The sequence below is a fragment of the Cavia porcellus genome, unplaced genomic scaffold, assembly GCF_034190915.1.
Source record: "Cavia porcellus strain 051 isolate PalLab524CR breed Dunkin Hartley unplaced genomic scaffold, mCavPor4.1 scaffold_30, whole genome shotgun sequence".
NCBI lineage: Eukaryota > Metazoa > Chordata > Mammalia > Rodentia > Caviidae > Cavia > Cavia porcellus.
Genome location: NW_026947513.1, coordinates 37,649,737 through 37,666,070, shown reverse-complemented (window position 1 = coordinate 37,666,070; position 16,334 = coordinate 37,649,737). Strand labels below are relative to the sequence as shown.

Below are 16,334 nucleotides of genomic sequence, written 5' to 3'. Positions count from 1 at the left end.
AAAGTTTATGCACAGAAACTTTCAAAAGTATCTGAATTTACTTTCTAATTTTTTTCTGCTATAAGCACTTTTTTTTATTGTGAAGTTAATCCATTAGTGATTGTGTAGAGACATTAGGTAGTACTACACGAAACTGCATAAAAACACAGAAATTTGATTCCTAAAAATGCAGTGTCAAGGCTGAGGATATAGCTCAATGGCACAAAGCACTTGCTTGCCAAGTGCAAGGTCTTGAGTTTGATCCCCAGTACCAAAACAAAAAGATAAAAAAAAAAATAGTGTCAGAACGAAAGCTACCATTTTATATTGTGTGATGGTTTGGGGGTATATCAAATTTTTAGTTTAAAACAGCATAAACATTTTATTCTGGTAAGAAAGAGCTGCATTAAAACAAATTTGACCGTGTACTTCTTCAAGGTTTTTGCATTCCCTTGAACAAATAGAAATTTAAGAATCTATAACAGTTTCATAAATCACTTCAAATGCAACCAAAAATACACATTTAACCATTACTGCAAGATAAAAAAGTACTTCCTTATAGAAAAATTCTCAATACATTGCTAAACTTGTGAAAATACAGCACTCATTCTATATCTGTGATGCGGTTGTGTTCCTCATAATTTGACTAGCTCAATTCTAGTTTAAATGCGGTGTTGCATACTGTCAAATTTATAGGAATTTATGATGCATACTTCGTATTCAGGGTACACAGATTTCAACAAACAGCCATCACAGACATAGGTTGAAGCCATTTATTTTCATGTTACATTTTATACACAAATCCACAATGTTAAGAAGAAAACAAAAAAGTAAATGCCTTTTAAAGCACTGTGTGTGATGGGTGGGTGATTGCTACTGCAGAGGCTGTATGGTAAGCTCAATGATTATGGTTGGGTGGCTGATGCATTGAAACATGGCTTCTTTTTATTTATTTATTTTTAAAATTTCTGTTGTCAATGCATTAGGTACAGACTGAAAATAGCCACAGTAAAATAAAGTGGGTATGCTGCAGGTGACACATTGTTATGATGGAATATACTAATAAAAATTAAAAGTTTATGAATTACTTAGCAAAAATAAATGCTTAATTTAAAAACAATTTAACTCACACAAACATTACATGAGACTTAACAACTATGTTGATATGTGACAGAATAAAAGAATCAGACAACAAAAGCGTCTAATCTCTATTAGCATATATTTAAAGAAGTTGATTTGTAAGTTCTTTAGTTTTTAAATTGTGAGATGAACTGTTTTTAATAACTACATCATCTATATGTGATGCAATAAAAGTGAACTAAAAAAAATTACATTTGATATGCAATGTTTAGCTTTACTCCCATACTTGTCTCTCTGTAGGGCTCTAAACGACAGCATGAAGAAAAGGAAAGAAAAAACAACAAGTAAGCTTACAGCGACAGCAGGAGAAACATGAGTAAAAAGCAAATTGATGATATGCAGAAAAAAGAGTCAAAGGAAATAATTTCCACTGCCCCAAAATTCATGAATCTGTGTTACATGGTTCATCATAATTAAAAATACTCAAATGTTAGTCAGAAAATAAGAAATTCCCCTTAATACATGCTAATGTAAGACTTTAATTAGCATTTCTGCAGTTTGTAAATTTCAAACAATTACACAATTATATTACACTTCAGTTTACCACACAAACCAGAGAATGGAAAAAGCAGGTGAGCTGGGCCTATCTCCACTGCTATTTTTCAACGGTATTTGTAGGCTGTTAGCATATACCTGCTTGCAAGGGATGTCGTGTAACTTTGGAATTTATTAATAAAATTATTAATAAAACCTTTAATGTGAATGCCAAGAGAGAACCAGAGTCAAAGGTCCGCATACTTGTGTTCATTCTCTTCCCCTTCTGTTTCTTGTCTTTCCCTGTGCAAACGTTATTTTCCCCCACTGCACTTGGACACCTGTTGTGTACCATATCTACTTAAAACTTGACCGACATTGGCATTTCTGGAGCTCATATTCAGGAGTTGTATGACTACAGAAGAAAAAATGGTTAAACCCATTTGCTATTCTGTATCAAGATAATGTGGGGAAAATACCATCTTCAGTATCAAGTTTTTTCTGCCGGAAGGCTACACCATTGTATGCAATCAAACATTTTGAGATTTAAAAACAACCCTAGAAAAAAAAATATTTGAAAACTAAAACATATTGTTATCAGGTCGAAAAACTTCTCTTGATTTTGTTTATAGGAAGGTTAAAATATAACAACATTGAAAACCAATGGATTCACCGGGCCAGATCATTTCAAGGCATCCAAATCATTATACTTTGACCACTGCTTTAAAGAGTCAGTTTTACCTATGTGCTAAAGGTTGATTTGCTTCTCAGCAGAAGAGGCCTACATGGTTCAGAATTCAGAGGGACTCGCTTTTTAGCTTGCCAAATAGTTTTAGAGTAAGAATTTGAAATAAACAGCCAAGCTGTTTATCATCAGATGAAAATGCCTGCAGGATCACAGTGGCTTGTCCTTCAAATGTGATTTTAGCACCTAGGAAATCACGGAAGTTCATTTCTCACTTGCCTGAGAAACAACAGCCTGTAGAGGTTAGTGCCTCCCTGGAGAAGATCAGAGCTGGGATAAAGAACGAAGTCGTCCAGCCTTCACCCACTTCATTTCAATCTCCCCTTCCTATCGCCATAGGCTGTGAAAGCCATTAGAACCTTAACTTACATTCTTTATAGTTTCATGTTATATTCTTACCAACTGTCATGTATTCTTTACTGTATCTCACCCTATGGATGTTTTTAAAGTTTTAGAATTGAATTAAATTACTTTGAAATGTAAATTTATTTTAGTAGACTCGACTTCTTATGTTCTGTTGGCAGGTTTTTCTGTAATGGGTCATAGTTTCACCAAAATTGAACTTCTAATACTGATGAGAAGATAATGATCCAGAAATACTCGGTATGAGATGTTAAATATTTCCAAAGATAGACTATGAATTCAATATAATATTATTCTTTTTTTATTTCTAACTCTATATGCTTCAGTAACACTCTATACACATCTTTACATATTTTAAATAAAAGCATTACAAGCAAGAATAGATACTTTAAATCTGAAGGTATTTCTATGCCTGGATAGCACTGGTATAATTGAATTAGAAAGCACACACAACACAACCAAGTGGTAGCTGAATATAAACCACTCCAGTACATACCGAGCCAACTATATGTCATGCAAGTTTTCACCTTGCCAGTAAGAATATAAGCATTCATCTGAAAGCATAAGATTAGTAGCAATATGACAATCACCAATATTTATTTTAGGTCAGTGTTAAAAGATTATTTTCTTTAAGCTCTACCATGATTAGTGAAAAATAATAAACGTCAAATAGCTGAACAATTCCAATTCAGATTATGAAAAAATTAAAATATTTTTTAGTATTTGCATTTCTTTTAAAGTCAGCATTTATTAAATTTGCTGAAACAAATGACAAATCCCTTTAGACTAATTTTTTATTTATTGATAATCATAATAGCAATAACCAGTAATGGGTTCCATAGGAATAAAACTCTTTATGTGTATGCTATCATTTTAAATTTTGCACTGTGATAATTTTATTTAAATACTTTTATACAAGTGATCCATCTTTCAGAAGTCTACTTTTGGATATCAGTAAAAATAATGTAAAATGAGGCAGATTGAAGTAGTGAAAATGTACAACTAATATTCTTTTTTATTATATAAGAAATTACAAAATATATCTGAAAGTCAAAATTGTGACCAAAGTTTCTTACTTAAAAATAATTACCAGCAACTCTGTTTAAGGTGAATAACATAAAGTACATTTAACTTTCAGAAAAGGTACAAGTCTTCCACAGTATTCAAAATATACTAGTAGATCAGCACACTTTAAAATGTTTAAAATGACACATTTGCCTGGTATTTGGCTAAAGGGAAATAAGGGGGGAAAAAAGTGTTTTTAAGCTCTACTCAGTTACTCTGTTTTAAGCTGTCTGATGCGCTTGTTATGTGCAATTTAGAGTCCCATGACTGAGTCAGGATGTTGAAGGATGAAACAGTACAGAATGGATTCCCATGAAAAAGAACTCAGAAAATGTCTCACACTGATGCTGCTGGTTTTGAAGGAAATAGGAGAGCAAAGGAAAAGATCTGATTCCAGTATTTACAGGCTTGCCAGGAGAAGAGTGCTTCCCGGCTTTCCTCTCTTGCTGTAGAAACATGGTAAGTAGCAAATCCAGAGGAATCTGTAAAACCCCGGAGCATTGCAACAGTGAAAAACGGGAGATGCTGAGGGAGGGGGGGCCCATTAAAGCCATACTAAGTCCAGGCTACACAATGTCATCACGATAGTAAAGACGATTTAATGAGGTTTTATCCCTCCTATTGTAAAAGTCTGTGATCTGAGATATGCAACTTCAAGAAACTTGAAGAAATTAAAAGTTTGCTGAATTATTTTATTGTGTTGACAAACTTTGTTTTTGTTTCTTGTCTTTTCCTTACAGGATCTTCTTATGCAGTTTAGACTGGCCTCAAACTCTCAGGGATCCTCCTACCTCAGCCTCCCAAGTGCTGGGACTACAGGCATGCACCACCATGCCTGACCACAAACAACCAAATCCCTAAAATCACTTTTTCATCTATGACTCTGTTATTTCTAAAATAATTTTAAGCCATCTTTTTGTCTAGCAAAAGACCACTAGGGCTACTCATATGATGTGGGACAATTGCCATTCCAGTGGTCATGGGAAAAACATGATTTTTCTTTCTTTTTTTAATGGCATATTCACAGCAAGACTTCCCACCACTAATCTTTTACCTTTGACTGAAGAGAAAAAAATAACTGTCCACAACGGGTAATGAAAATTTTGCTCAAAATTGTTTGGAAAATGTAAATGCTGCCAATCTATCACATTCAACTTGCAAGGATCCTGGAAATCTTTATTACAGTGACTTTTTTTCAAGTATAATTTTAAGTAAGTGGATCATTGATCAGTATTATTCTTTAAGAGACTTAATGTTTGTGGTCTCTCTATAGATGCAGATGTAGGATACTATTAAATTTTTGTGTCCCTAACAAGTTTGTTATCTGAGAAAGGTAAAAAACAGGTTCAAGCATACTTATTTTGTAAGTAGCTTTAAAAAGACTTGTGTTTATTTTATTGAGACACAGGTATATGTCTTCTCAAGTGAGAGGACACTGAGAGGGCTATTCCACCGTAGAAAAATCAGATTTGTGAACTGCCCAGGGGTTATTGGTGATCGAAGAGGGACACAGTGCCTGGGCCGCTCCATCCAGGTCACTGATCTGCAATGCAGTGTCACTGTAACTTCTGAGTCTCTGTAATGTTTTCATCAATCCTGAGGCTTTGTGGGCAGAGGGTATTTCAGAATGTAATAAAGATTAGTTTTCTTGATCTTATACAATTAAGACTACTGAATCAAGTCTCTCTTTTTCTTACTTACCTTAGACAAGTATCAAAATAAACACTTAGGTATTTAACACAGAAATAAATGAACAACAAGAGGATTACTGACAAACCACAATACGTTTTATAACAGCACGGGAACAAACACATATTGATGAATCAGGCATTTGTTCATCAGAAAGAGTCCATTTCTGACTAATGAAAACCTCAGGAAAATGGAAAATAAAAGCCCCAAGGGGGTGGAATGTGAAAGTAGTCTGTGTGTCTGCTTCCAAAACAAAGGCAGGACAAAGCAAATAGAAGGTGCCCATAAAAGCTGCATAAAGTGGGACTCTCACTTGGAAACATTAAGGTAAACCGCAGCACACCTTGTGCGTTGTACATGCTGACGGAAGGGTTGTTACAGACCGCCGGTTCCCCAAGCAATGTATTATAGGGATTGTTAGTACCATGCGGACGAAGCAGAGCATTGCTTATAAGATGATTAGCCATGGCTCCTGGAACAGCCCCATAGAAAGACAGAGAAAAAAAGGTCAATCAGGCAAGTGTGTTTGAAAAAAAGAAAGGAAACATTTAGAATGACAACAGTTGATATAGTCCTGATTACAGGCAAGCAATTAAGACTAAAAATTATGCCACTAGAGCACACATTTCCAATAATGCACATACTGAGTCAATGGGAAAGAAGGGAAGTGATTTACGGTGTTGATTAAGCCACATTTAGGGTGCCGTCTTTCCCAAGATGTAAGCAAGAATATATTCTCATGCTTGCTAAAAGTAAAAACAAACATAAAAAAGCAAATCCTTTTATTCACACAACGAAACACAAACTGAAAGCCAAGGGGAAAAAAAAGGAAAAAAAGCTAAAATTAAACAAAAATATTTCCTCATTCACAGAAACCAATGCATTATTGTCAACGAAAATTTAAAAGAATAAAAGGCAACATTTATGATAAAACACTCATTTGGAGAGCAGTTGTTGACACAACAGAAGAATATGACATTTCTTAGAAATTCTATAAAGACAAATTACTGGTACTAAAATAAAATATCACTCATTAGTATTAAACATACTAATTTGATGACCTTACAAATATGACAAAAATCATATGGATGTTGTTTTAAAATATTTTAAATATTAACTTTATAGCATCAAGTAATACTTATAATTCCATTTTCCATTTTCCAACTGGTTGGTGAAACTTGACACAGCAAAATAGCAAAGTTAAACTCTTTCATACTTTGTGCAATATATATTCTTAGTGTACGACCTGCTGTTAATAGGATCTGCAACTTTCCATCTTCCAAAGCCATTTAACCAAGAAGAAAAAGTTTAAAGAAGAGATTTATTAAATGTAATTAGGTCATCTATGAAAATGATAGGCTGAATTGCATAATTATGTTAGATGATGAAAGAAGGAAATAAATATGCAAATTTTATGAGAACAGTTAATTTGGACATACACGAATACAATAACATATATATGTATACACATATATAAACAAATACATATATACATATGTATATATATAAATAAAGTGTATACACAGAAAATATTTGTCAAAAGTACAAATACTTGTCATTAAACAAAGAAAGAATATCTAGGCTACAGTAAGAACTTTCAAAAGTCAATACTAAAAAAATTCAATTGTAAACTGGTCTGAAAGAATAGACATTTCATGAAAAAGAACACACAGGTGGTAAGTTACTCATGGAAAGAACTGTTATTAGCCATTAGGTAACAGATTAAAACCACAATGAGATAAGATTTCATATATAAAATAAAAATGGCGAGATACTAAGTGATGTTATTCATGCAGAGAAACTGAATCACTCATAGTTTGCGTGGGAATGTAAACTAGTACAGCTACTCTGAAAAGCAGGCGGGCGGATTCTCCTAAAACTAAACATGCAAGTACCATATTCCACCAAGCAACTTCACTGTGCAGTTATCTAGAGAAATTGTTCATACATACACACACACAAAAAAAATCATTCACCGATGTTCATAGCAGGCCCATTTTCAAGAGCCACCAACTGAAAACAGACCAAATTTCCTTCAACTGGTCAAACTACGTGTAGCATAACTATACTGTGGAATACTATTCAGCAATGAAAAGATATAAATGACTGCTTTCTGGAAGCTAGTTGAATCTCCAAAGAATTATACTGAGAAAGAAAAGTCAACAACTAAAGGTTATATTCTATGTAATTGAATTTATATTAATCTTTTTTTTTGTTTGTTTGTTTGAGATAGAGTCTCGCTGTGTAGTTCAGGCTAGCCTTGAACTCACAGCAATCCTTGTGCTTCAACCTCTCAAGTGTATATAGCATTCTTGAAAGGAAACAATTATAGAAAGGGCAGAGGTTAAAGACAAAGGAAGGTATGTGTGCATTATCATAAAAGAGCAAAAGGAATCATCACTCTGATGACAAAAATAGAAAGCTATTTTATATCTTGAATAAGACAACCTACACAAACCTATTTTGTGAATAAAATTGCACGGACTAAACACATAAACACATGAATACAATTACCAATGAAATTGAAGAAATCTACACAAGATTGGTGGATGATATCAGCATGGGTATCCTGGGGTGATACTGCAATCTACTGTTATAAGATACTGAGGGAAACCAGATGAAACGTAAGCTGTTGTTATAGTTTTATGAACTGCATATAAATTTAGTAATCTGAAAGGACGTACATATTTACTCACTGATAGCAAATGCTTTTAGAATGAGAAGAAAACGTTTGTCTCTAGTAATGTTATTTTTTTTCTAAATTATAACATCTGTAACAGAAATGTATCAGTCAACAAACAAATCACAACAAAGTGATCACCTCTTGTTTAAGGGAAAACATAGCTTGACAGATCTTTAGCGTTAGAAAGTATCATTCTTTTATTTTCATCAGGAAATAAGGTATATGCATTCCTCTCATATATTCTGCAAAAAATAGCCTGCAACTAGAGCTAATTTTTTTACTTATTAAATGCTCGACATTTATTTGTTGAAGTTGTGCAACAGGTACAACTACGTGTTCCTAAGTGAGCTGCAGCTGCTCTATCCGTCATGGAAGGGGTCACTCGTGGGATGATTTGCCATCAATGAATTCAGTGTTTGGGATATTAATAACACAAGTTATCTGGGGCTTATTATAATGCTTTTCTCATAAGACAAGAAAATCTTAAGCCTCAAACATCTGTTTTATTCTCGTTGCAGAAGTTTTATTGTTGTCAAGGGTTTGGCCCCTACATCAATTTGAAAAAATATATTACCTTTTAGTTGTACCGGATATCTAATATTTATATTTATAGACTTTTTGCAAGTATAAATGAAAATTAGTTCTCAGATACAAGCAAACTCTTTCCAGAATTCAAAAGAAAAGCAAAAGGTATAGATTCAAGCAGTCTAAAACCCTAAAATAGAAGCTCACTCAGATTTTTCAGTCTGGGAAAATCTGAAGAGTTAAGACCTTCGTGACTCAGGCTTACATCTGCCTCCCCTGCTCTTCCACTTGTCTAATTTGAAATAACAGGAAAATAACAAACGCGGTGGGAAAATGGCAGGCCATTCTTTTTTGTTTTACACTTCATAGTTTAAAATGCAACATTTTTTGCTTGTGTACATGTAATTATGTAAGTTTTAAATTTGATGTAAAGAAGACAATTTTATAATAAACAAATTAGGAGGAAACAAGAATAAGCCCAAAGCAAATGACTCAATAGAAAAGTTCTTTATCATCCAGTTTAGAAGCAACAATATAAAGGAAGAACGATAATCATAAAACAGGAGTCTTAAAGAAATAAAGATGAATTTTTTAAGAGAAATTCTCATGAAGCTACAAAAGCTTTTTATAGGTAACTCATTTGGTTACTCATTTCCTAGTATAACATCCCTTATGAGTCTACTTTTTATTTAAATTTTTGAATGTAATTTAAAGTATTTTAACTGGTAAAACTATTAATGCAGAAAGAAAAACTGAGTTCTAAAGTTGAGTTTATTTTTATTCAATTTCTGCTAAATTAGAAAGTCTGGCCATATAGATACAATGCTCCTGGCATATAGCTAGGTGTTAGGACCCAGGGTGGGATTTGTGGAACGATATTCTGTCTCAGCTCCTTGGCTTTTAAGGTTGCTTGTGGACTCCTTCCTCATTTGTGCAATGCAGAATGAGGGCTTATTGGCTTCTATAAGGACCTGCAGTCACAATAGAAGGTCTTCTGCTGTTTGTACTAAAATCATATATACAAAAATAATTAAATTTTTATAAACAAAATGCACATTCTTCTTTATTAGACTTCTTTCCTGATAAACTAAAAAGAACCACTATGGAAAAATGAGCTGATTTTTCCACTGTAACTTCTTTTTAAGCACCACTTGAAACCAACTTTAGTTTCACAAATGCAGAGATATAATTCCCATGAGGGCTTCAGTAGCAAGCAAAAGAGTAGAAAACAGGGAATTTGATGATTAATGTTTTACAAAGGATATAAAGGTACAGATAAGCTCTATGGATTTGTTAGAATTAAAGAATAAGGAACACGGCTGAATAATCAAACTAACATCTCTTGATTGACTTAATCTAACATGCAAAGTCACATTTTGGCCTCTGAGTGCCGAGAAGGAATTCAAGGAGTCCTTCTTCCTGTCACCATCCACACAGGACAGTTTCTGGGAGGTATGGCCTGTGACCCTATAACCACACTCACATTTAGGCATTTAATTTCCACTTTTGAATGATGGCACTCACTGTCTGGGAAAAACAAAAAATGAGAAGACAGCAAAACATACTTTGCTGCCGATGTTTGGACCTTTTCACTAAACATTTACAGTCTTCACCACTTTTTCTCTATACTCTGAATTTCACTTGTTTTTCAAAGGAAATCTATTCTTTTTGCTTCTGGCTACTTCCCCAGTGGGCGCAGGTCACTTTGGTTTCTGATGCTGCTTGCAGGATTCTGTCTATGCTGTCTCTTCCTCTTTCTTCCAACTAAATTCTGATCTGCAAACTTCCCTTCTAACAGATGTGAAATTGCTGAACACTTCCAAGAAGTTGAGTGTTTAGAGGCCACCTGTCACTGTTTTTTAGCTGAACAGTTAAGCATATTGGATACTGAGTTTGGAGACACAAATAAGTTGATTTTTGTGGGGAAGGAAGGTACTTACGACACCAGATGTGTGAAAGGAATATTTGTGTGCTATTTTTTTTTTAACTTTGGGATGCCAGCTTCAGGCAAACTGAATACCCTGGGGTTTTTCATTTTGTACAGTAGTGAGTGCAAACCTCTGAGACCAAGTGTCCAAAATACAACCCTAAATCCAGTTATTTATCATAAAGTGCCAACCCTGCAAAATCCAAGCTGAATACTGAGGTTTTAGTTTAGAAAAAAACAACTCATGAATGAACATCTTTTGTCTTAAAAAGAAAAAAATAAACAAATAATAACATGGGTGTCATAGGTTTGCTACCACTGCTCTATACCAAATATTTAGAAGAATTTCTAAAGCTCTATGAAAACTGCTTAATGAAAAAAATCTTATGTGAAACTGATGCTTCCTTGAAAAAACAAAATTAAAGCATGTTTTTAATTATGAGCAATGCTGGGGCTGGGGATTTAGCTCAGCGGCATAGCACCTGCCTTGCAAGCAGGCAGTCATGAGTTCCATCCCTGGTACTAGTAAAAAAAAAAAAAAAAAAAAAAAAACTTTAAATCAATTATGAGTAAGGTTAACAGTTATGAGTACAGTTTTAAAGGATTCCAGATGCCTAATTACTCGTGTGATTTCTTATTTCCTTCTAGTACCTACCAGGTACTGTACCACTGAAACTTTCAAAACAGAAAGAAACAATCATATAATTACATGGAATTACAAAATGCTATCTAAATACTAACTGTGGAAAATGACAATAATAGCTTAACCAACAAACGCAAACAGTAAGCTGCCATGACTCAAAATAAAATTCTCAAAAAATGTGTTTAAAAATAAAGTAGCTATGCAAAAATAGCCGCTTCTTAATCATCCAACTCCTTAAATCCTGGCTACAGTCTAGTCACCCTCGATTATTTGCAGTCAGAAACAGGATAATGTCTTAATCAAATCACAGAAAATGAACTAAGTTTGAATTTCAACATATGTGAATCATTAACATTGCTGTCAACAAAATCTTTTTATTTCTGGTTAAAGAATGATAAAACAAAATAGGATTCATCATAAATATTCCATGTTGAGAAATTTAGAGAAACTTTTCTAATGATTATTTAGACACTCAGACTTAAAGCCCCTGGAAAAAATTTAGTCATTTTAAGAAAAATTCTTTCCTGTCTTTCTCAATTTATACCTAAAGATTGAGATGGATGTGACAAATTTTGAATAAGTAAATTCTGAACAGAATGATTAAGTGTACACCATTTTCAAAAGCAGTTTTGCCACAAAGTTGTGATGTTTCTTTCTTTATGACAACAGAGTGGGTACTTTGATGCTGGGAAGGAGAGAGTTCTCTGGCACCCGTGGGTGTGACCCTGTGTTCACAGCCGAGGATGCTAACCCAGGCAGGCCCACATGTGTGCCTCGAAATGCTGAAATAAGTAACAGACTTTGGAAAGTAGGAAAATTAGATCCACTTGAATCCACAGTGTACCATTCAGAGCCATAAGACAAACAGTACTTCTTTTTGACAGGAGGCTAACGAAAACACACAGCAAACTTCTTAAAATGCCTTGAACTGGTACTGTGAATGACTCCTCAGACTTCATGTAAAAAAGTATGCTTACATTTTTATTTGATTACACTAAACCAGAGTTTTGTTATTCAAGATCCGATCCAATGAAACAAGTGAAAAATAACTGTTCTTCAATAATTACAAGATAATGTGTCAATTTTCAACTTTTGATTTTTTCTAAATTATCAGATGGTAAATGATCCTTTGGTGTATACCAATAAAATAGTTTTGCCTTGATGGTTCTCTGTTTCTTTACTTCATGTCACCCTCCATTATATTCCCTCGTGGTTCTCTCTCTCCCCCTTTCCCTTCGTTTGACACAGCTTGCTTCTTTTTTTTTTTTTTTTTTTTTTTTTTTTGACAGAGGATTGCTATGTATTGTAGGCTGGCCTTGAACTCACCACGCAGCCCAGGCTGGCAGCCATCCTCTTGTCTCAGCCTTCTGGGACTACCTGTGTACACCATCTAGCCGAGCAACATTTTTTAAATGAAGTTACTTCCAGTTTACACATTAACTAACATATATAACTCTAGTTACACTTGAAGAACAGTTAGTGCTGTGTGATACTTCTATGTATTTATCTCTGACCTTAATGGAACTTTCAATTTCTATAAGTAAACTAGTCTCTCCACTAAAAGCCTTTTCCTTGGTTACAATCCTAGCTTCAGTAGAAGTCAAGAGACCTTTTCCCAGGATGTGGTATGTATGAAATTATAAAATCCTAAAAATTGCACGTAAAATATATGTTTTAGATATATGTTTATAGACTGTTTTGCACATGAATATAGATATATGTTTGTACACTGAATTTTGCACTTCTTTATGGTAAAAAGGTCTCAATGAATTTAATTTTATTAAAAATAGATAAAATTAGTATGAGAGAAAGAGAGATGTCTCTCTTTCTTTAGCTAATAAAGCATGACATGCATAAGAAAACTGGAAATGTTTAATCAGATATACCCAAAATACATATAAGTAACACCTAATCAACTGCAATGTAGTATTATCGAGAAAGGTTATATTTAGAAAGTGGATCTGAACAAGGTTTTTGTAACATCTTATCTATTGCCATTATTTAATACACAAATGAACATAGGCTTTGAGACATGCTTAATTGATCCGCAATCACATGTCAATTTTGTGGTTTCACTTAAATATGTTTGTTTGATATTTTGTGAGATGATTTGGTAGTGCTGGCCAAGGAAACTGGGGCCTCACACACTCTAAGTGCCTGACTGTGGACCGCATCCCCACTGGGATTTTCGCATTTTAAAAAGATCTTATCTTCACAGATATTCTCAACTTAATTATATTAGGCTCCCTCTGGGAGCATATTAGTTTTCCTCATATATAATTTTCAGTGACATTTAATTATTTTATTTTATATTCATGTGTTAAGTAAAATAGTTAAGCAAAATCAAAGTAGGTAAATAAAGAGGCTTCAAGCATTCTTCTTAAATGTTTTGTTTTCTGGTTTATGATTTTGCTTTGTTTTACTGTGTAACTACACATACCCGACTTTGTAGAGTTGTTTTTTAAAAGTGATAGGCACATAAATCAAGACCAAGTCTTTAATTGCAAAGCAAAACAAACAAAAACTTTTGGAATCTGCAGGATACACTTAAAAGTTATGTAAAATAACCTTCAAAACATAATTTCACATTTAATGTTTTAATTCAATTAATGAAATTACAAAGTATCAAATTAGAAATATTTTGTTGAAAGTCAAGAGCTCTTTCATCATTTTTTCTCAAGTCATAAATTGAAGAGCTGACATCTTGATTTATCACACTGTGCACTTTTAATAGCCAACAAGTTTGCTATTAAATTTTAATCAACCTACCTATTAAATTCCATTCAAATGGTTTGGAAACACTTCAACTTCTTTTAATAGCTAATTCATTCACTGCAAATCTATTAATGTGGATTTCAATGACACACTTTCTCTAAAGTACAGATTGGGTTATTGATAGTTCAATGCAAAATGAAATAATCTGAATTCTGAAATGTTACATTTATTTTAAATTTGAACTTTTGAGTTGAAACCCTTAAAATCACCTATATCATTCTTTATTTTGAGCTAGTTGGCTTTGTATGTTTTCTTGTCCAGACATGAGATTTGCTACAACAAATATTTGGAAGTCCAAATTGCTAGCTCATACACTCTGCACACTCTCAATGTATACCAGATTGTAAAATGCTGTCAAATGCATTTGTATCAATTAATATTTCTCAAATTTTTGCTGGGACAGCATTATCACTTTTTTTTTGCATTATACTCAATATTTATTGAATTTATTGCATAACCCAAAAATACTATTTTAAAATAATAAAATAATAAATACAATAGAATTTAATATCTCACATCATCTCACAGACTGACTTTTTTGCACATCTGAGTCTGAAAAATCTATCAGTACTATACGTTGTATCTCTCCAGAAGCATGAGATAATTTGTCTTTGTTCACAGGATGACCCTCTGCTTTCACTTTTCTGAGCTGCGTTTCTGATCTTCTACTCACATGCCTCTGGGGTGTTGAATTTTATTCATTGATTTGTAGCCATTCTTTACATAATGTTAGCACTAATATTCTAAAAGCTTGTACATTATTTATCCCATCCAATATCTCACCTTCTATGAGTAGACTTTAAATTTTGAGAATTTATTTGCATTTTGCTTGCAGTTTGAGATCATTATTTTGTTTTCAGCAATTTCTAATACACTATCTAAACTGCTTTCTCTTAAAATTTTTAGTGTTAGCTCTCCATTTAGTGTTCCTCCATGATATGCCACTCAGCATTATTATGTTGCAGATCATGAAATCACTGCCACGAGGCAAATCAGTGATGTAGTTTTACATCATCAGTAGAAAAAAACGCTACCCATAACTCTTAGCCTCACTGCCCAAGCCAACAATGGATAGAGACTTAGCAGTTTTGATGAATCTTTGCTTTACAACAGAGGAAGTGGTTGATTTACTGAAGTTATAAACCTACTAATGATCTGTATTGTATTAATGTGGACATTTAAAATTCTTTAGCATTGCATTCAAAACAAATGACAAGTTCAAAGATGGCAAGTCGGTTAGCCAAAGACAAAATAATCAGTGTATGATAGCTCCTTTTAGTAAATCAAAGCACTCAGCAAAATATATTTATTTCAGTCATTCACCCAACCGTTACTCATTTGTTTTAAGTCAGATTCTTAATACTCTGGTAATATCACATAGTCAGTCTTACAGTTATATTTATTTGCAAATCAAACATTGCTTATATATTTTTCCAAACAAACAAAAAATCCTTCAGAACAGATGAAAATATATCTAATGCAATACAACTGTTTACCAAAGTGAAGAAAATATATTTTAGTGTATTCATTGCTCAGTATGGGCATGCTCTTACATACCATCAAAATGATGTAAGATTACATGTAGGTCTGTCGTGACTCTAATTTGAGCCATAAAATTGGAACCATAAATAGAAAAGTTTATCTGAAAAAAAGCCTATGAATTAAAACAAGGTATATATAAATGCATTTTGATACTATTTATTTGAGAACGTTTATTTTATGAAAAAAGCACAATCAGCTGTTTGGACTGAAGTTGCTTCAGGATACACATTGTTTCTATTTTTCTAAATCAAGAATTATTCCTTTCTTTCAATTCATATTATCTTCTCAAGTCTTTCGTAATTCTCCCTTGATTTACTGAGGATTGTATTTTACTTTCCATGAATGTGAGAGGTCACTCCCTTTGCTGTGAAGCATCCGTAGTCCAAATAACATTACATTTTGGAGTGAGCTGATTATGACAATAATAAGAGAACCAGCTACAAATGCTTACTTATAAATGGCATTAAGTTTATGAGGTTGAGCTGCACAAACTGTAAGTCTTTGTATACAATTTAGCAGGTGTTTTTTAATTGGATACTATGCAATTATTACAATGGCAATTTAGATATCATTTTTCCTAATAAAGTGCTTTTGGGGATATATATATATATATATCCCCTTTCAATTTTAATTTTTCATGCAGTAGGATTAATTCTTATTGACTTCAAAGCAGTAAACAAAAGTCAATATGATCTATTTAATAGACAAATCTTTGAGCAAATGATGGCTATGCTTCCCTTCGGATATTATATGTGAAATTTACAACATCATAATCTTTATGTAT

The 16,334-nt window shown here is 33.2% G+C and overlaps 1 protein-coding gene and 1 long non-coding RNA gene across 42 annotated transcripts in view; one reads left to right on the top strand and one right to left on the bottom strand.

Annotated features, from left to right (window-relative positions):
- The window catches only part of Adgrl3 (adhesion G protein-coupled receptor L3), a 798,686-nt gene that overhangs the window by 35,203 nt on the left and 747,149 nt on the right, over positions 1-16,334 (bottom strand). For 11 of the 41 annotated variants that reach the window (XM_063240348.1, XM_063240353.1, XM_063240356.1 and 8 more), the window contains 2 exons: positions 5,799-5,927; positions 1,346-1,363 (listed from right to left, as the gene is read on the bottom strand). The exons of 15 other annotated variants lie outside the window; for them this stretch is intronic. In XM_063240348.1, the coding sequence (XP_063096418.1) occupies positions 1,346-1,363; positions 5,799-5,927 (147 nt within the window). Of the gene's footprint in view, positions 1-1,311; positions 1,364-5,798; positions 5,928-16,334 lie in introns of all 41 variants that reach the window. 15 more of the 41 variants (XM_063240380.1, XM_063240381.1, XM_063240385.1 and 12 more) reach the window with 3 other exon arrangements.
- LOC134474044 (uncharacterized) lies at positions 1,142-5,432 on the top strand. Its single transcript, XR_010044616.1, has 3 exons — positions 1,142-2,941; positions 4,024-4,225; positions 4,507-5,432. It is a non-coding gene; the product is annotated as an uncharacterized LOC134474044 (long non-coding RNA).